The sequence below is a fragment of the Athene noctua genome, chromosome 5 (genome assembly GCF_965140245.1).
Source record: "Athene noctua chromosome 5, bAthNoc1.hap1.1, whole genome shotgun sequence".
NCBI lineage: Eukaryota > Metazoa > Chordata > Aves > Strigiformes > Strigidae > Athene > Athene noctua.
The window spans coordinates 30,035,595-30,052,983 of record NC_134041.1 but is presented as its reverse complement, the minus strand read 5'-3'; the positions used below and the strand labels follow the sequence as shown (position 1 = coordinate 30,052,983).

Here is a 17,389-nt window from a genome sequence, read left to right as displayed (position 1 = left end):
TATATTATTTTATTTGTTTTGTTGGCTTTTATTGAGAGTGAAAAAATAATTTAAAGCAATTATCTGTACAGAGGGGCAGGGGAATGGTTAGCTAGTTGGAAGATCTGTGACCCCCCACAGCCAGGCCAGGGAGGGTTGGAGGGGGTTGATTTACAGCTGTACAAAACCACAACAATCCCACCGAGGAGGAGCAGAAGGTAGAGGACATCTCTCGAGCTCTCGCAGGCTCAGAGCAGAGGGGTGGGAGGCTGTGCAGGGGCATGGGGGGCCAGGGTCTGGACAGAGAGGTGCCAGACCCTCAAGTGACCTGCAGGGGTGTCTCCAGCATCTCCATGAGGAAGGTGTCAATGGGGGTGTCCCCAATCAGCTTGAAGAAGAAGAGGTGCTCCAGGCACTTCAGCCCGATGGACCGCAGCGCCGGCAGGCGCAGAAGGAGTTTGGCAAACCTGGAAAAGAGCAGAGTCAGAGGCATGCGGGAGGCACTGGCCACCCTCTCCCACGTATTTCCCGCACCCGGGGCTCAGAACAGCACAGCCCAAGTTCTCCTCAAAAATGCTTTGGGAAGTTCTCCATCTTAGATTCCCCTGTGCTTTCAAAATAAGCATTTCTCTCTGCATGTGTGGAGGAAATATGTATTTTTTCAAAACAGAATTTAGCATTTTTAAAACTAAAAAAAAAAAGATTATGAAAGAAGATGCATCCAGATTTTCTCTCCAAGACTTGAACTAGTGATTTACATCTGCATGGTGCCATTTAAATTCTTCTTGAAACCACGTTCAAAAATCCCCAACCTCCTGAGAGGGTGCGCAACCCCTCAGCAGTGCCTCTGCCAGCCACTGCCTCCTGTTTCGAGGCGCAGCTGCAAGGGGGTGCAGCAGGCAGACTGTTCCCCCGCCCTCCCCACGTCCAGCTCTGCGGTCACATCCAGAGCCAAAAATAGCAGAAGATGCTGCGGGTGCATCACTGGGCTGGCAGCAATGGCGCCAGATCCAGCTGCCGGCGTTTCGAGAGCTTGGCCAGCAGAGGGTAGGATTGGACTGAAAAGCAAGAAAGTCACCTCTCGCCAGTACCCTAAAGGCTCTGGGCCACGATTAGGGCACTGAGAGGACAGGGCAGCCTGCGGGAGCTGGGCTGCGTGGACAGTTTTGGCTGGTGTCCTGCCCTCGCTTTGAGGGTGGCTGAGCTGGGACGGACAGCACTGCCCCTGTCTCCTCTCCAGGGTGGGTATTGTGCCACCCTGAGCTGCTTGCCTTGCCCGGGGATACCCACCGCCCTGGCTGCTCGGGGTACTTCTGCTTTGTATAGGCTTCCAGCGTTGCGTAGACCTTCTCCCTCAGTGATTCCACTTCTGAGGGGCTGGACAAGCCCTTTGCATCTGGACGAGGGAGAGAATACAGGTAGGGAAGAAATCGCTGCAGAGGGGACCTTTCCACTACTGGCAGAGTGGCTGTGTGTGTGTGGGCAGGAGAAGACTCGGGCTCTCTTTAATCATGCACCCAAGGACTGGGACAAATCTGCAGTCCTGATGCTCACTGCCACAGCCCTCCTGTCTGTGATCTGCCGTGGCCTGGAGGGCATGTGTGTCACCTGGGACTGCCCCAGGCCTCAGACTTACCTGGGTTAAACAGGACAATGGCTCGCAGGCACCCCAGCTCTGACTTATCCATCTGCATGTCTTTCATTTTGGACACCAGCTCTGTCAAAACCCTGCACGCAGGGGACATGGGTGGGCAGACAATCAGAGACAGGTACAGAGAGCAAGGCTGGGAGCTGAAAAGCATCTGGGACAGGGACTGGGAATACCCCCAATTCTTCTCTGCGGGAAGAGGCAGCTTTGAGAGACAGCTGTGCCACACACTGCTCTTCTATGTGTGCATCAGCAGCACCCAGGGACCTGAGCATCAAATCCACTCCCATTCTTACTTTGTTCAGCACGCAGCCTCTGTGCTCTCTTTGGAGTATGAACGATTTGCACTCATTTAAGGAAAACTGCATGGGATTTTTTTTCCACGTTTCGCTATGCAAAGCATGGGCACTGCCCTTACGCATGCCACCTGTGGGTAATGCAGTGTCCTGCCAGGCAGGACGCAGGCGTGGCATGGACAGTACGTGTGCAGTTGTTATGTGAGCAAGTTGGGGTTTGAGACTTTGCTAGCTAAAGCTCTTGATGATCAGTATTAGCTTTAGATCCAGCTAAGGCAGACCCATGAGAGAAGGCAGAGAAGCATTCCTCCCACTACACACCTAACCAAAGATCTGCTTCTGCAGCTGAAAATCCCTTTCCAAGGTGCTTTCACCCATTCTTGGTTTTTAAACCAGCCAAGCATCCCCTCCTCATTCTAAGCTAGTTCTGCCCCCAAATCACCATATGTTTGCTCTAGTTCTCACTAAGGACTTGTTTCCCATTCAGAGAGGAAAGACAGAGCCAGCCTAGCCACTGCTGCTAGCAGATGATAGAAACAGGCCACGTACCTGTCAAAGATGGAGCCCACACCAGCACTGTGAGCACTGCTGCGGTGCACGTGCAAGCCTGTGGCCAGGAGGATGCCATCTTGCACCGACACGGAGCGATGGGAGAAAGAGGCAATGAGCAGCTCATTCCAGCCTGCAAGGGGGAGACGTGCAGGACACAAGAGGTAGTTCAACAAAAAAAATCAGTCCCACATGGAGCAGGAGAGCTGGTTTCTCCCTGCTGGCTTCAGACTCAGCTCGCAGGAGAGATGGGACCCCAGGTACTAACTGCACCCTTGCTAACACTGCAAGGAGTGGCAAACCCTGACCAGCAACAAGAAAGGCAAAGAAAAAGACTCAAAGGGGAAAAAAAAAAAAATGGAAATATGCTGGATTTTCCCTCCTAAAAGAACATATTCCTTGCATCAGCAACCCCTTTACATATTTTTGCATGTTACACACTAATGTGCCCCACACATAATAAGTTCTGCAGTTATAAAAATTGCATTAACAAGGCAAATTTATTCACTCCCCCCCAGCCCTCCTACATGTCTGCATGAAGAGGAGAACAAACAGATTCCACTGCTCCATCCACAGCCTCTGCCAACCACTCATCATGGCTCAGGATGGGTTGCTCACCCTGTGACAGCAGTGATGGATCAGCTCAGGATTTCACATTCACCATCCCACCTGGCTGGCATAGCACACAGCCCAGAGGAGGGACATTACCTGCCCGGAGGAGAATGACTTGGTCTTCCAGTGTTAGGTCAGAGAAGTGGGGGATTCGCTTGGCCCACTCAACAAGTGTGAAGAGCTGCTTGTCAGCTGCATGGCATATGTTGGTGACAGGGTCATTTGTCTAGTTAAGAGAGATATCAAAAGGAAAAAAAAGCAGAGGAAAAGAGGAGAATTTGTCAATTAAAAATCTTTAATAATCAATGTCTGCACTGCAGACAGTATCGAATCAAGTTAACAATACTCAGAACCACAAGTAAAATGGTCAAATTGCCAGTAATCTCAGCTGTGCACAGTTGGGAAGAGATTTTTGTCACTACTATCACCTCTACAACCAGCCAAATCAGCTGGTTGCTAGACTTTTCTGTTTGCTTGATGTTCTTTGCAAAGCAAGTACTGCATGGCAGGCTGCAGTCCTGCTCCCCAGGACATATCTAAAAGCCATCAAGAAGTTTCTGAATGGACATGAACAGTAGTTTCACCCACACCAGTAAAACCACAGCAGTAAATCTGCTGTGTCCAGTCACTGGGGTAGACAAGCAGTGTCCAGGGCTGTGCAACTGTGGAAGCCACCACAGGGCTCAGACTCCCCAGAATCCAGCTATTGCCCTATCTATTCATTCAAACCAAAGGGAACTGGAAAAACATGCTAGGAAAATAATGTATAGGCTGTTTTCTAGCTGTCATTCAGAGTAGCTTCAAAAGAAAAATTATTGGTGATTTTTAGGCGGTGCAAAGCAAGAACCCTTTGCAAAATGCTAGCTGTTCACGTGGGGGTTTATCTTTTCAATTGCACCTTAAAGGCCCTCATCTCAAGCTGCAAGTGAGTTTAGTGCCCCTTACTGAGCTCTCTGTGTTCATGTCGCTGTATGCCTCCGTCTTGGGTTCGACTGCCAGCTCAGCTTCCAGGATCCTCTCCACAGGCATGTCCTCGCTGCCACTGCTTGTGGATTCGGCCTCATTCTCGCTCCGCTCCCTGCTCCTCTGTCTCTCTTCCTGCACAGCTGCAGAACAGAAATGTGGCTCTTTACATGCAAACAATACTTACCTGCTCACAGTGGGTCCCCTTTCCTCTGGGAGAAGGGCCGAGAAACTCACTCAGGAGAGGGAGAACAGAAAATAAATGGATATTTCAGATGTATGTCCATTAAAACGGCTGCCTCCAGCACCCCCTAATAACTTTAGGGTTGCTGTAGACCAGTGGGCTCCAAATTTGACAAAAAGTTGTGATTTCCAAGGTATGAAGCTCCAGAATAGAGGAAAAAAGGAGCTGATACCTCCAGGTGGCAGTCTGGATTCAGCTGTCACCAGATGCTGAAGGAGGCAGGAGGGACCCAGCACCCAGATACTGAAGTCTGCGATGCTCCCAGTGTGCTTCTCGCAGTCCCTCAGCGGCCAGAGCATCCAGCAGCAGGGCAAGATGGTCCCTCACCCCTAGCTGGATCCACACACGCTGCCTATCTCATTCCCGAGCAAAAGCTTACCCAGACTGGCGCAGCCCTGGCATCACCTCTCCTTCCATCACCTCTCTTCCCAACACTCCCTACTAGAGAGCAGTTCCTAGCACCTCTGAATGCCCCAATGCCTTCACTCTCTTCTCCCATCTCTGTACTTTTTCCAAAGTATCTACTGACTGGAGGAACAGAATCACTGAAATTGTCTCCAGATCTCAGCTATTAACTCCCAGAGCTGCTGGGTGTGTAGAGGACAGGTTGGGGTAGGACATGTGTATGTAGTATGCCAAGCCTTATGCTTAGTAGAAGTCCTGGGTGCACATTTTTGTTGGAGAAATCCAAGAGGGAAATAAGAATCCTGCTAGCATCACTGCCCTGTGTGACCATACAGCATCAAACAGGGGCCCCAAGCACCCCGTGACCCCTAAGGGGCAGGTAGGCAGCTGGCCTGGTCTCAAAAGAATGGCCTGTGCTGAGCTGTAGGCATTTACACACCTGAACTTAAAGGTTCAGTGGGGGAAAAGCTGGCTGAAAAGCTGGTCCCTGCCACACAGACATTGGTGCTTCCCTATTCCACAGCTTAATGGTTTCCCCAGACTTTAGCTAAGCACCAGGCAGTCAGTAACCAGGGGAGTGGGAAAAACACCAAGGCTGAGGGATAAAAAGTCCTCCTTTAAGAGGAGAGGGGACCTGCCTAAACACGGGGGACACCAAGGGAGGGATGACCTCAGCAAGTCCGCAGGAGAATTTGATCCCCATTTTCTCAATTACGTAAGCATTGCTGGAAGAAGGGTGTGACAAGCTTTTAGGTCAGATACTTGGATCAGGAGATTTCTTTCCCATTTGTCTTTACAGCTTGGCTTTTGCCGCAGTGTCAGGAAATAAGCCCTTGCATCAGCCTTGCCTTACTCTGGTTTATGTTAGGGTGCTTTCACAGGAAGGGCGAAACCACGGGAGGTTCCTCAGCACTAAGACTCATGACCACTTTGCAATGCTCAGCACCTCCCTGCATTTCTCCCAGCTGGGAGAATGTGCTTCCCAGCACTGCCCAACTGCTTGGGAACTGGCAGGACCCAAGTAGATGGCCCAGCGGGTCATCCAGTCTGGTGCTGGCGAGGGAGAGCAACACAGGACGCATATATGTGCCAGCCAGCTGGGGGAACCATTTGTCCTCTTCAGGGTAATGGACAGGAAGAAGCCAGGGAAATGTTTCTAAAGTCATCAAAATCTTAGTGGAAGAAAGAACATGCCAAGGAAATACCAGTCCTGTTTCTCAGCCCCCAGACTCATCCAGGAATCCTTGTTCAGTCTGCAAACAGTCCCCAGTTTCTGCAGCTCCTGAAAAGCCCCTGCGATTATTGCAGTCAGACCCCCACAGGATCCACCAAGATCCTCACGTTTAAATTTTCATGCTCTGCAAAGGGAAGCTGCATTGACACTCTGGTCCTCTGAACCACTTCGCACCCAGCTGGAAGGGATAGCTGTGCCTGGGATTAAGTTTTTGATTCAAGCCTGGCATTTCGCAGTCCCCCGCTGCCCTAAGCATTGAGGTAGCACAGCACTGATGATGCTACAGGGAACAGGAGAAAGCTCAGTCTGTGCCCAGCATTATAGCTACTTCCCTGGGCTCTGCCCTGCGCAGTCTGAGCTCCCACACAGGGACCCCAAAAGGGACAGCTCCACTGCCCTGCTAGCATTCAAACCTGGAAGCAAAACAGTTATTTTATCTTGGAAAAAAACAGCTTAAATGCTGCGCTAGTTGTCACTACCTGACCCTGCATCTCTCAGTATAATTTGGGAGACAATCCAACTCAGCAGTCCTTGAGCCATGAAGGAAGGAGCAGGTAGCTGCAGGGGCAGAGGTGGACAGGTAAACACCCATGCCATTGGGTTTGCCTTTCCCTGCAGCAGGGACTTGCTTGGTGCTGGCTTTTACGGAGACCTTTGTACTCTCAGGAGTTGTGTGGGAGAGGCAGGACTGCAGGACCCACTGCAGACACGTCACCCTCAGCAGCTCTTAGAGGCTTCCTTCCAGTCAGCAAAAAAACCCTTTAAGTCCAATTGCCTCAGGTTGGATCCAGGCTCCAGATCAACACCTTAGGTGGTGTGGGCCAGAAACACTGAAACCCTTTGAGGGTTGCAGTGAGTGCACATGGAGTATGGGAGAGGCTGCAAGAACTGCTTCCATACAGATCTCTCCTGCAGCACAAGAACACCATAGGATGTGAGCTGTGCCAGAGCTCATCTCCAAAGGTGAGGTTAAGAGTGGAAATGAGAGAGAACTATAAAATAAAAGAAATAAATCATTCACCCTTATCTTCCACTGCAAGAATTAGGTGGTGACAAACGAAGCCAGCAAGCTGAAAACAATAAAGAAGGTTGCTCTTCACAGAGAAGACAAACAGGAGCAGGACTCCTCACTGTCCACAGCAGATGTTTACAGAGTCCCAAGGGGTCCAGGCCATTAAGGACCACTAACTAAAGGCAAATTTGGGTCAAAATCAGTTAATAGGTTCAATAGTCACTAGTAAGTGTGTTTAGATGGGATGGGAGGAAAAATACAGTGTAATAGCTTCCCCATCAGCCTCATTTCCTTTATGAAACAAGGTTAAAAATGCTCTGAAGCTGTCACTGTGGGTTTTTGGAATGCTCCAGCCTTGGAGGGCCACCAAGAGCCAGATTTACCCTAGTGAATGTAAGGAAAATTTCTGTAAGCCTATTCCTTCCACCAGCCCTCACATACCTTCCCTCTTCATCCCCATGGCGAGGCACTTCTGATAGCGGCAGTACTGGCAGCGGTTGCGTTGGCGCTTGTCTATGAGGCAGTCCTTGTTGTCACGGCAGGTGTAGATCAGGTCCTTACGGATTGTCCTCTTGAAGAAGCCTTTGCAGCCCTCGCAGCTGTACACCCCGTAGTGCTTGCCTGGGGAGGCCAGGAGAGGCCATCAATGGGCAGGCAGGCATTCCCTCCAGCACAGAGGAGCCCAAACCAACACCAAAGATGAAAAAAATGAGCTGCAGGGTGTCTATTTATGGGTCTTTGCAGGAATAGTGACCAACAGCAGTCAAACTACAGGACTGACGCCTTCCAGTGATAAGGAGGGACTGCATCCCAGGGGAAGGATGTGAAGCCACATTTTAGCTGCAGCATAAGTGCAGAAAAGCCACAGGAAGCAAATGGGGTACACTGATAGGGAGGGGATCTATAAGACATGACCAGGCTGCAGGCGTCTGGGGTAGGAGAGAAAACCCAGGCACAGCCAAAGCCCAGCTAACACAAAGCACAGGTAAATAAGAACACAGTGATTTTGATATATTTACCTTCGATAAACAAGGACAAAATGTAAAATGATATAAGGGAAAAGAGCATGGCTTTTTAGGTTTCCTCTCTTTTGAGCACAGAGCAACTAATTGCAAAACAGACAGCCTGCTCTTGGATAAGGCAGGCCCAGCTATGAATCCTGGAATGCCAGTACGGCCCCAGCGAGTCTCCACAGTGTTCACTCCTACACAAGCCTTGCTTCAGAGATTCAGGGGAGTTTTCACTCCAAAAAGCCTTCCCCAAGAAAAAAAACCCTCCTACCTGAGGACCTGTCCCCACAGATGGCACAGATGTGTTTGGCTAAGGATCCTGGGCTTGTAGATGGATAATTCATGTTCCCAATCCCCGGGAGACCTGGCAAGGGCTTGACGTCCTCCAAGCTGCTTACATTGTTTAGGACATTGAGCTGTAGAAGCAGAAACCACAAGACAGTTTAGAGGGTCAAGACTAACACCTCAATGAAAACATCCCCAAATCGAGCTGACCCCTTCCTTGCTGCTCCTGCTGGGCTCGTCCCACAAGCTTATCCCGCAGCAACTCCATGGGGCTGCCATGGGCAGAGAGACATCATCTGGTGAATCCAGCTGGAGGGGTTTAAGCAGATGTCTGGTAACAGATACTGCCTCTCACCCTGTCCTGATGCTGTAACGAAAGCCAGGACTAAGCAGAGCTGGAAAAGGGCAGGCAGCAACCCTCAGCTGCTCACTTACAGCCTCCAAGCAATAAGGCTGGTGGGATCCTGTCTGCTTCATTAGAGGATGCTGATCACTGGCTGCTTGCAGCCTCGAACACCAACAGCTTACTAAGGAAGAACTTTACAGTCAGGCAATTTGTTGCAATTAAACCTGCACTGCTGCATGGCTAGGGAAGCTGTAATGATGGGGGTTTTTTAAAAAAAATAGTAGTGTTAAGTGGGTTAGCTTCCCTGCCTTGTGATATGCAAATCTGCATAAACACATGAAAACATGGCCATCTTGATCACTCCCTGGATTTATGTTCCCAAACGCTATCACAGGCTGGAGAACGGAGCAAATTTGGGGTTGTTATTAAAAAAAGGGAGCAAGCTGAGCATCTAAAAATCAGCTGCAGCGAGATGCGGGCAAATGGCCCAGAGCCCCCAGCTGAGATCCCCGGGAGCTGCTCATGGCTGCTGCAAGTTAAAGGTTACAAACCAACATTGATTAGAGACCAAAGCCTGATGTTGCCCAAGGCTTCGTTTTATTGCTATTTGCTTTTGAGCTGTTGTTGGCAGGGCAGTGAGGATTAAGGGCCATTGAGCATGTCTTGTCAAAAGCTGTCTGGGCAGAGCAATGTCTCTTCAAAACCATTATCAAATTATCCTTCCCATTGCCATGCTTTGAGGGCCAGGGATGGTTTCTTCATCATTGAGTTTGTTTTTAACAGTCACCTCAATTTATCAGCTAAAGTTCCTCCTCCCATCAAGAGGGCAGAAGCAGGGACAGAAAAAAAGGCTTTGGATGAAAATCCAGCTACAGCCTTCATTTACAGTCTCCATAACATCTAAACCACTAGATTTCATGCATGCTGTTGCAAGTTGTCCATTTGCTCCAAGAAATTGCCTGTTTCCCATGAAAATGTATAATAATTTTTACAGGGAATTTCAGCAAAGAATAAGAAGGGTTCATCCCACTGGGAATTTTGAATCTACCATTAGAAAAATAAAAAGGTAAAGCCTGTTTTCATCTTCCCTCACCACTGTCCTTTCTTTTTCAAAGCTTCAAAGGTCTGATGACATTGAAAATATAAAAATTACTATATTAGGAGTCAGGTTGTTTTGCCCCACTGGAAAATAAGTGTATAGGGAAAACTGGCCAGAGGGACAGAGGCTTGCTCTCCCCGGCAGAGACCCAGCCCAGGCACTTTCAGCTGTGCTAACACTTCAAAATTTGAACTTGGCCCAAGGAAAAGAAAAATTAACCCCTTCCTCCCCACAAGTGTCCAGCCACCTTTCTTACACTGAAAACTTCTTGGCAAGATTCAGGAATTTTTATGGTTTAAAATGTTACTTAGAGCTTGGGTACCGCCTTTTCTTTCTCTCTGGCTGCACTATGAAACAATAACAAGGAGAGAGGGTATATGGGCCAGGGCGGGAATGGGGCAGTTTTAGCCATCAGTGTCCTTGGAGCTTGACTCCTGCAGGTTAAGTGCAATCATGTATGGTATCTGGGACAACTGCTTGAACCCAAATCCATTAGCTGCCTCCCTGTCCAATTCCCAAGGCCCAGCTGTCTCCTTGCATTAAAGGCAACACAAATGAAACCCACTACTCAGAGCGGGGAACCTGGCACAGTGCCTAGATTGGGGAAACAGCTTCCTGGAGCATCCCCAACCCCACAGGAAAGGCTTCCATGCAGCCAATGCTGCCACCAGCTCCACCACCACCAAGTACCTGCCCTGGATGCCACGGGCACAAATACTGTCAGGTTGATGGGAACAGTCAGGTGGTGCGAGAGGAGGAAAGATGCCCAGCACACCCACTGCGGACAGCCCAGACCCACGCAGGAGTTGAGGATGCTGGTGAAAGGTAAGCCAAACTTGTCAAGTCACCCTTATACTCTCTCCGAGCTCTTCAGGGGCCTCCCCATACCATCCTCTCCCAGCCTCAGTGGCAGGCACTAGGAAGATCTTCAAACAGATGGTGGAGTAGCAGCTCCATGAAGATTCCATGGCTCTGGGGAGGCACCAACCCTAACACCTGGGTCTCTTCCCTGTCTGGAGGGGAAACTTCAGCACCTGAGGCAGCAAGGATGGGAGCAGCTTCATTTTTCTTCAGGCAAAGTTTATATGCAATTCAGAGTGTGTGGCTGGCATTTAGCATTAACATTTATCTCTCTCAAAAGTCTGTCTCCTTTCCAAATAATGAAACAAAAGCAGATAGATACTCTTTTGCAGGAAGAAGGGGAATGCTTCATATGCTGCAGCCCTTGGCTATCTTGATTATTTCCACATACAGTAATTATACACACTGCAATAGATGCAGTGGAGAGGAACTGTACTGCACACCCATGGTGAGAACAGACCTGGAATTAGCTCTCTCCCTTTATGTGCTGTGTACTTTGAAATATATACAGGTGTCTTCTCTGTGTCTGTGCCAGGGGGATTTATGCAGAAAGATTCACATGCTGGAAATTGTTCTTTACAGCTGATCTTCCCTAAGTGGCCAAAACATACCAGACTCCCCACGAACCCACTCCCTCAAGTTTTGTGACTTTACCCAGTCTGAACACCATGAATTGTAGAAAAGCAAGCACGCGCATCTGCCTACCTGTGGACTGGCGTGTGTCACAAAATTCATGCCTGGGGCTGAGGACAGAGCGACGGGGTGTGAGCTGATGGACGATGCGATGACTCTATATGGTGAGCCCAAAGCATTTACTGGAGACCCGATCGCGTTCATGGGGGACGGCAGTGCCCGGGAGGTGTTTGCAGGGGCCTCGAGGTAGTTGTGGTGCCCGTCCACTGAATTTCCCGTGGAAAGGCTTGATGATGGGCTCACAGATGTGGAGTTGGCGTGAACAGGGGAATCTGCAGGGAGAAGCAGAAAGATTAAATACACTATGAGTGAAGCTGGTTGCACAGCAATCAGCTGCCCAGTCTTGGTTGTGTCATCTTTGATGCTGGCCAAGGCTCAAAGCCAACCAGCAAACATGCTCTATGTTAAAAAGGAAAAGGGCAAAACATTGGTTAGGGTACGGAGAACAGAGTTACATACAGCAACAAAACATATTATGAAGGTAATAATCAAATCTTCCTTCACTGCTTCGGTGCCTCAGCTGACTTGGAAGAAGGCACCACTGCCTGCCTGTCTCAGGCTGGTTTTCTCTGAACTATTCCCTGAGGTCCCATTTCTTTTGTCCAAACCAGCTCTAGAGACAGTGCACATCTGAAACCATGAAATCCCCACCAACCAGGCTGTAAACCCTAAATGTTCCCCATGTCTTATGAAGCACCTTTGCTCCCTGCTCAGCAAGCTCCTCTTCCTCTTCTCACGGCTCAGCTATTCCCCTTCTCCACTGTGCTATTTCACATGTTCCTCCAGCTCTCAAAACTCAATGCCAGCATCTTCAGGAGGAGCTGGAGCAGTGGAGGACAGAAACTGCCCATACATGCTAGCAACTCAGATGACAGGACAAGGCACCCACAAAATATTTTGTCTGTTACTTTTCCTCATTTAGTACGAGACAGAGACTGTGGCCACACAAATGTGCCTGGGCAGACAGTCACAGTCATAAGGAAAGAGGGTTTCCTCCTTCTACATGAAAGAACTCTAGTGCACATTGCCAAACTGAGCCTCACAGTAGCCCCGCCAGTGAAGAGGTGACATAGAAAACCAATATAACCTTGATCATTGACACTTCAGGGCAGTCTCTGAGGCTGAACACCTCATCCAAGGCCTAAACGCTGTCTTCCATAAGACCAGTCTCAAAGATTCGGAGGATATCTGGGCGTCAAATACCCCCCTGAAATCCTGATGGGCTATGTATCTAGTTGTATTTTTAGGATTTATATGACCTTTTCTCCCTCCCCTAGAATTTACCAACTCCAGTTAGCATTAACTGTCGCTAACATTTCAATGAAACATTGTTTCTCTGGTGGTTTTCAACACAAGAGATCATTCCCTGGAGTAGCAAGGCAAAGATGTGTGGGAAGGTCACACAGTTGGTTTTCCATGGCTGGCACAGAGGATGCTTGTTTCCATTGCATTTGCAAGTAAGGAAGTGTTTTGGTGTTTTGTTTGTTTGGTTTTTTCCTCCTTTTAACATTATTGCAAAGTTATTTATGTGACACTGTTTGTTATTTTACCTGAAGTAACAATCAAATCTGATTCAAAGGGAAGATGCACAATAGAGACGGGAAAAGGTCAGCTTGCTGAATAACATTAAAGACATTTGTCAGAGTCAAGGAGGACTCGATCCACCGTTATCAACCCACTTCAGACTTAATTCTGCAGAGAAAGGGGGAGAAAAGGTCTTTGTCAATTCTTGCTTTGGCTTTTGGATCAATTCTCCCAGTGGGAAAGCGATGTGCAGCAAGAGGAAGCCAGCTCAATGACAACAGCAGAAGCCTTGGAGGCAGCGAGGCGGTCTGGAGGCAGAGCCAGGGTTCTGCCTGATGCTGGAGAGAGTTGCCCCACGTCCCCCTGCCACCATCATGGAGACATGCAGCCTGTTTTCTGTTAGTAAACAGCAAAATCCCTACCTTGTAATGGCTTCCAAGCACAAAAGCCTCTCATCCCAGAGACAGCTGCCAGGAGAGCCTCTAGCAGAGGGCAGAAGATGTGCTGCTTGCCTGGCCTCTGCTTTACCTAAGTGCTCAGCTCACAGAGGCACCTTGGTTGTTTCCCGGGATTTAAAAGGACCGTCCTGACTTGCGCTATTATCAGCTTCAGAGAAAAGTGAATGCATTTATCTCCACCTGTGAGTAGTCTGGTACCATAGCATGCAGTCCTCCCCAGCATCTGTAGTGCAGACTTATAAAGAAATTGTTTTTATGCCTCTTTAAACAACTAGATAAACAACATTGCCTTTGACGATTCTTCAGCTTGGAAAATAAGCCACTGAAGGAGAGACTGGGCAGAAATCTATCACACCAGGACAGCTAAGGAGAGTGATTTTTCATCCTTTTCCATTAACACAGAAAAGGGCATATTTTGAAAGTATCACACAGATTTAAACTGATAAGAAAAGACTTACAAGAAAGTTATTTAACTGTTTGCACCAAACCTTACTGTCAACACTAAGCTCCTCCATTAGAAAGGCTCCAAGTTTCCTAAGGACCCAGAGCAAGGCTTTCACTCAACGAGACTGCTGGTCAAGGCAAGCCTCATGGTGTGCTTGTGGCCGTACCCAGAGCGACTGTCCAAGGGCTATGGCCAGGGGGATCCCCTGACCCCCAGGGTGGGATCAAAGGCTGAAGCCAGGAATCCTGAAGGGCTTGTGCCTACCTCTCTTACCCCATCAATGAGACACCAAGAAGGAATCACGAATGCATGAAGGAGTGCTTGGAGGTGGAGATGGATGGATGGATAAGTGAAAGTATCTACTGTAGAGCACACAGTGTTTACACCTCCTGGCTGGTGTAAGACCAGGCTCTGCCAGGACCTGGTGACACAAACCAGAGTTAATATACTTGTTTCTGCAATGCCTGGCCACATTATCCTGCCAAGGCAGTGACAAACTTGTTGGTCAAAACCATCAGTGTTAACTTTGCCTTTAGCAAGGATCAATTTTATCTGTTATAAACTGTAACACAAACCCCATTTAGAAAAGGAGAAACAAACAAACAAACAAAAAAAAAAATCAAAGCAAAGCACTACTGCAAGGTGGTCCAAACTTTGACTTCCAGTTCATCCCTGGGATAAATTTGTCAAATCAGTCCCTGAGGGACCCTCCTGCATTTGGGAAATACTCCACTCAGCTTCTCATTTTCAGGCCGGAATGCTCCAAGAGGGATATAAGGTGTGGCTGCTACCAGGTTATCAGCTTGTGCAGGGAACAATTTGCATGGCTGGCAGGTGGTGTGCAGGAAGAGCCATGCCAAAGCATCCTTGACACTGGGATTACTTAGTCCTTGAGCTGAGTACCTGCAAAGTTGTTTCAGTTCAAAGGAACAAGAGTGACTTGGACAATACAAACAGCAGAGATTGTAAGTCTGATTCATTTTCCTTGAAAATGATTAAATGAAACAATTCGCAGGAAAATACTGACGGTCCATGTCCCACATCTCCCAGCAGAAAGTGACTAGAAAGGCCTTGGGCTCGCAGGGGTGGCATGGCTTTCCTCAAGGTATTCTCTCCCATCATTTGGGGGACAAACAGATACGCCAGCACGGTGGCAGAGCGGGGCTAGCAAGGAGATGCTCTGCAGCAGGGAAGCAGCTCTGGGACAGAGCGGGGGACACTGGGGAGACAGGACTCAGTCCTGCCCGCCAGCCACAGCTGGCCGCCCCTGCCTCTCCAGCAGCATTCAGCACAGGTGACATTTATGCAGGCCAAAGCCGGCCCAGAGTCTGTCCATCAGGTAATGTGAGGTGACAAGCGATGCCGGGGATTCAGCCAGCTACGTTGGAGCCCTGCAGAGCAGAGGGCAGCCCTGTGTAAGGAGGCAATGGCTCTGTGGCTGGCACAGCCCCTGTCTGCGAGCTCCACATGCAGTTCCCAGGCTGGCCAGGTCCCCCAGGTCTGCTGGGAAAGACCGGCTGAGACTCTGCACCAAGCACCAGGGCTTGCTTCTGCTTTTACCAACCTCCTCCAGATTCAAGACCAGCTTATTTCTGATCCACAAATGGGGCTGTTTATGTCTTTCTTCCCTGTATCCCTCCTCCACATTAATGCTTGGACACATCGTTTTCTGAAGAGAGGTTCAAGGAAGTCTGATACTGTATTTATACCTCTCCTGGAGGAGCAGAAAACAAGGACAGGAGGGAACTGCCTTGTGTGGATTCTCTGGTATCTCAACTGCAAACATGCAGTGTCAAGAGAACCCAGTGTCTCAATCAACCCTCCACCAGCTCTCTTGTGCAGAAATGCACACAATCCAGCCTTCTCTTTGTAGGAAGCAAAGTTTAAAAAGAAGAAACGTGCTTCTGGGTGCTATGCTGTTTCAAACTGCCTCTGCAAATGTATTACACCACTTGCTGCAGAAAGCAGCCATGGATTGGAAGTGTGCACACAGACACAATATCCACCCTGTTGCTCTAGCATTCCAAATAAGGATCATAGCTAATCTCAGCATAGACATTAGAAAAAACAATGAAGGAAGACCCCAAGAACCACTTGGTTCTTTGCATTTTGAAAATGGTGCCCTTGAGGACCTAACCAACAGCGTTACATTCACCCACTAGTCATTGAAGCTGAGTAAGGACACAAAGCTTTGATACTCCACTTCCACCTGTGTTTCACCTCCACCTTAGCAAAATCCTAGTTCAGGGATGGGAAATTTCCATGAATAGCCTCAAAAAATTAGTAACAGAACAACACTCTCTCCATCACAGCTGATGTGTAGGTGTCCAACAGATGCACCTGCAGATCACAAAACTCCAGGCCTACCACACCAATGCTAAACAGCCAGGTCTGGGCTAACACAGCTAAACAGGTCCAGGACCAACACTAGCTCAATAAAGCCAGCCTGGATACCTCTATGCTGTGAGCTCTTCACAGTTATGGCTGGGGCAGGCATGGAAGCAAAGACTACCTGCAAGAATGCACAAGTAACCCCAAATGCCTCAGCAAAGGGAGTAGAAAAGAAGCATCCAGGCTGCAACCAGTAAAGCTGTCTTGATTTTCACCCAAATAATGGCAGGAAACACCAGTCTCAGCAATTACATTTGAGCAGAAAGTGGAATGAGAATGCACAAAGACCAGAAACATCCAAGCCCTACACACACTGTCTATTTAACCAACATGGGTTGCAAGCTTGTTTTGATTAATGCCCCTTCAGCTGTAACACCCAGCAAAGCCTCAAGAGAAAAGGCATCTGTGTTAAACACTGGGGTCTTTCTTCAACTAAGGCCTAAAGCAATCCTACCTCCTGAGATCTGCAGATCCCTGGCAAGCCTAGAGATGAAAATACTTTGAACCTTCACAGTTTTGTTTTTAATGTCAGAGAGAATCAAAAGCTGGAACTGTTCAAATAACAGAAAACATACTTGTGCTTCTGAGGCCTCAGATATACATGGACGGGGTTCATTTCATTCACATAAACAATTAAAGGTGCAAGTTGCTCTGCCTGACACCCGACTAGCCAAACTCTGCAGATACTTCATCCTTCGCAGATCAGAGAGCACCAGGAAGTGGGAAGAGACACGCAGAGAAGAGCTGACTTCAGCAGAGGAGCACAGGCGTGCGTGGGAGGTACAGCCTGGCAGGCAGATCGTCCTTGGGGACGACCTTCAAGGGGAAATACCTGTGAGAAACACTCCTGAAACTGGATGCAGTTATGTAGCAGGGAACCCATGTTCACTGTAATCAAACAAAAGTTTTGCAGCTATGTCTGCAGAAGTAGTTTTTATTTTACACATGGAAGCTAAACTGAAAAACTATTCCCTTTCTGGTATTTTTAACTGTCCAAACAGATTTCCACAGGCAGTACAGATTGCCATGTTAATATCCTACAGAAAGGTTACTGGTTTTGCCTTGCTTTTAAGGTCTAGTAACCTTTGTGATTCCACCTTCCTGCTCAATCCCAAGGCAATAAATAATGCACCCTTCCCCTGACAGCTAACATCAGGGAGGAGCAAAAATTTTTGGATGTGTGCTAGCACAAGGGCTTCTGCAACAGTGATCTGCACAGAGCAGGAGAAAGTTTCCCTCAGCTCTCCAGGCAGTGGGAAGAGCTGCTTCCTCTCCTCTTGGGTAATGCTTCTGTGCTGCCCTGGAAAACAGGAGCTACCCAAAACCTGGCCCACG

The 17,389-nt window shown here is 48.6% G+C and overlaps 1 protein-coding gene across 2 annotated transcripts in view; it reads right to left on the bottom strand.

Annotated features, from left to right (window-relative positions):
- The window catches only part of RXRG (retinoid X receptor gamma), a 39,032-nt gene continuing 21,643 nt past the window's right edge, over positions 1-17,389 (bottom strand). For both annotated transcript variants that reach the window (XM_074906887.1, XM_074906888.1), the window contains exons 2-10: positions 11,249-11,508; positions 8,224-8,368; positions 7,384-7,563; positions 4,030-4,190; positions 3,181-3,310; positions 2,473-2,605; positions 1,616-1,707; positions 1,270-1,375; positions 1-446 (exon numbers count right to left, since the gene is read on the bottom strand). In XM_074906887.1, coding sequence (XP_074762988.1) covers positions 299-446; positions 1,270-1,375; positions 1,616-1,707; positions 2,473-2,605; positions 3,181-3,310; positions 4,030-4,190; positions 7,384-7,563; positions 8,224-8,368; positions 11,249-11,508 — 1,355 coding nt within the window. In that variant the 3' untranslated portion in view covers positions 1-298. The remainder of the gene's footprint in view (positions 447-1,269; positions 1,376-1,615; positions 1,708-2,472; positions 2,606-3,180; positions 3,311-4,029; positions 4,191-7,383; positions 7,564-8,223; positions 8,369-11,248; positions 11,509-17,389) is intronic.